The sequence below is a fragment of the Amphiura filiformis genome, chromosome 20, assembly GCF_039555335.1.
Source record: "Amphiura filiformis chromosome 20, Afil_fr2py, whole genome shotgun sequence".
In the NCBI taxonomy this organism is placed as follows: Eukaryota; Metazoa; Echinodermata; class Ophiuroidea; order Amphilepidida; family Amphiuridae; genus Amphiura; species Amphiura filiformis.
This window is the reverse complement of record NC_092647.1, coordinates 17,885,972-17,888,224: the sequence shown is the minus strand read 5'-3', so window position 1 is coordinate 17,888,224 and position 2,253 is coordinate 17,885,972. Positions and strand designations below refer to the sequence as shown.

Genomic DNA, 2,253 nt, shown 5'->3' with positions numbered 1-2,253 from the left:
ATCTTGACTTGAGACTGTGTGCTGTGTACAGCATGTATTGTGTTTATGCTCGCATGCCGCACACTTGTTACATGGCTGGAACCCTCTCGACTGGACCTGAGAAGTTGGTTTCATGGCCGATCTGACTATAGCATCTTTGATGTTCCGTGGCCGTCTAAATGCTACCATAGGCGGTTCAGAGATAGCTGCTTTGCAACGATTTGAAGAATGAAGAATGGGGAGGTACTTCTTGATGATAGAAGCAATTGAAGAATGCGAAGGGTCATATGTCATGACGAATGGTATGCGTTCATCACCCTTGCTCTCACTAGTTTGACGGGGTTCCAATGAATGACCTTTCCTGGGTATCCTCTATCTAGGAGGTGTTGTTTCAGTTTGTCAACTCTTGTGGCGAGAACATCATCAGAAGAACAAATGCGACGTAATCTAAAAGCAAGACTATAGGGGAGGCTCTGCTTTGTATGTTTAGGATGACAAGACGACCATAGAAGACACTGGTGTGTGTCAGTTGGTTTGGAGTAGAGGTCTGTTTCAAGAAATCCATTTTGCAGGCCAACCATAACATCTAAAAATGAAATGGAGTTGCAAGATCGTTCAGCCGTAAATTTGATGGTCGGATGTCTTGTGTTGCAGTGAGCGATGAAATTGTCAAGTTCTTCTTCTCCATGTGTCCAAATCAAGAAAACATCATCGATGTACCTCAGCCAAATAAGAGGCTTTTTGGTAGCAACAGAGAGGAATTTCTCCTCTAAGCGACCCATAAATAGACAGGCCCCAGAAGGAGCCATGCGGGTGCCGATGGCAGTGCCAAGAACCTGGATATAATGTTTTCCAGCAAGTTCAAAGTTATTTTGAGTAAGTGTGAGCTCCATAAATCTGCTAAGCACCTCCACTTCAGTAGTTGAGTGCTGCTGGGACAAATAGTGCTGACAAGCTGCAATGAACTCGTTAGTAGGAATGTTTGTGTACAATGCAGTGACGTCCATAGTACACAGGATAGCATCATCAGGAAGAGGACCATGTTGTTCGTTGATCTGAACTAGCTTCCGCAAGAAGTCGTTATCATCCTCCACATAGGATGGCAGGGTCTTGACATAAGGCTTTAGATGCTGATCAACGAAAAGAGAAATCTTTTCTGTAGCTGTACCACATCCGCTTATGATTGCCCGGTAAACCATCACAACTATATAGCTTAAGCCCCCCAGTGGGCACACCTGACGTTGAAATCACGTTGAAATCACGTTGAAATTTCGACGTCGAAATCAATTTCGACGTTGAAATCAGGTTGAAATCACGTTGTATTTGCAAATGGACTTCAACCTGATGGAGTTCAACCTGATTTCAACCCGATTTCAACCTAGAGGTTAGTTGAAATCAGGTTGAAATTTCAACGTTGTATCGACGTTGAAATTTCAACCTGATTTCAACTAACCTCTAGGTTGAAATCAGGTTGAAATCAGGTTAGGTTGAAACTTCGACGTTGTATCAACGTTGCTTCAACGTCGAAATCCTAACCTGTGCCCACTGGGTGGTCTTCCTACTGGAAAAGAATCATATCTCTTATGGATCTTCGGGAGAACATAAAAACGGCCTGGTCTAGGTTGGTTGGGAGTAAGCACAGACTGCATATCATCATCAATGATGCCTGCAGAACGAGCATCCTTAACTGCTGCTGTAACTTTACGAGCAAACACAGCCGTAGGATCCTTAGGAAGAGGCTTGTAATATGTAGCATCATTAAGTTGGCGATGACACTCTGAAAGATAATCCTCCACATCCATGATGACAATAGCAGCTCCCTTGTCGGCTTCGTTGATGATCAAGTTGGAATTATGTTTGAGACTGTTGATAGCATCACGTTCTTCTTTGCTGATGTTAGGATAAACTTTCCTTGGACCAACATTAAGTACATCTGTCTCGAACCGCCTATGGTAGCATTTAGACGGCCACGGAACATCAAAGATGCTATAGTCAGATCGGCCATGAAACCAACTTCTCAGGTCCAGTCGAGAGGGTTCCAGCCATGTAACAAGTGTGCGGCATGCGAGCATAAACACAATACATGCTGTACACAGCAGTCTCAAGTCAAGATTTTTCGAGCTATGTTACTGGTAAACATTTTAACATCAATCACCCCCTAAATTGTCTTTCGACTAACGTGATTTATCTCATCAATTGCAAGAAGTGCGGACAACAATATGTTGGCGAGACCAAACGTGCCTTGAAAACTAGATTACTGGAGCATTGTGGGGA

At 43.5% G+C, this 2,253-nt stretch overlaps 1 protein-coding gene across 1 annotated transcript; it reads right to left on the bottom strand.

Annotated features, from left to right (window-relative positions):
• Positions 1–269: 269 nt before the first annotated feature.
• On the bottom strand, positions 270–2,051 carry LOC140142171 (uncharacterized). The gene is made up of 2 exons (XM_072164138.1): positions 1,542–2,051; positions 270–1,109 (listed from the first exon to the last, which is right to left on the bottom strand). The coding sequence occupies exons 1-2, from the start codon at positions 2,049–2,051 to the stop codon at positions 270–272; spliced, it is 1,350 nt and encodes a 449-aa protein (XP_072020239.1).
• Between the last annotated feature and the right edge of the window lie 202 nt (positions 2,052–2,253).

Coding starts and splice junctions, on each gene's coding strand:
- LOC140142171 (XM_072164138.1), bottom strand. CDS start 2,051: ATGCTCGCATGCCGCACACTTGTTACATGGCTGGAACCCTCTCGACTG. Junction 1,110..1,541: donor AGAGATATGATTCTTTTCCA/GTAGGAAGACCA, acceptor TTCGTTGATCAG/CATCTAAAGCCTTATGTCAA.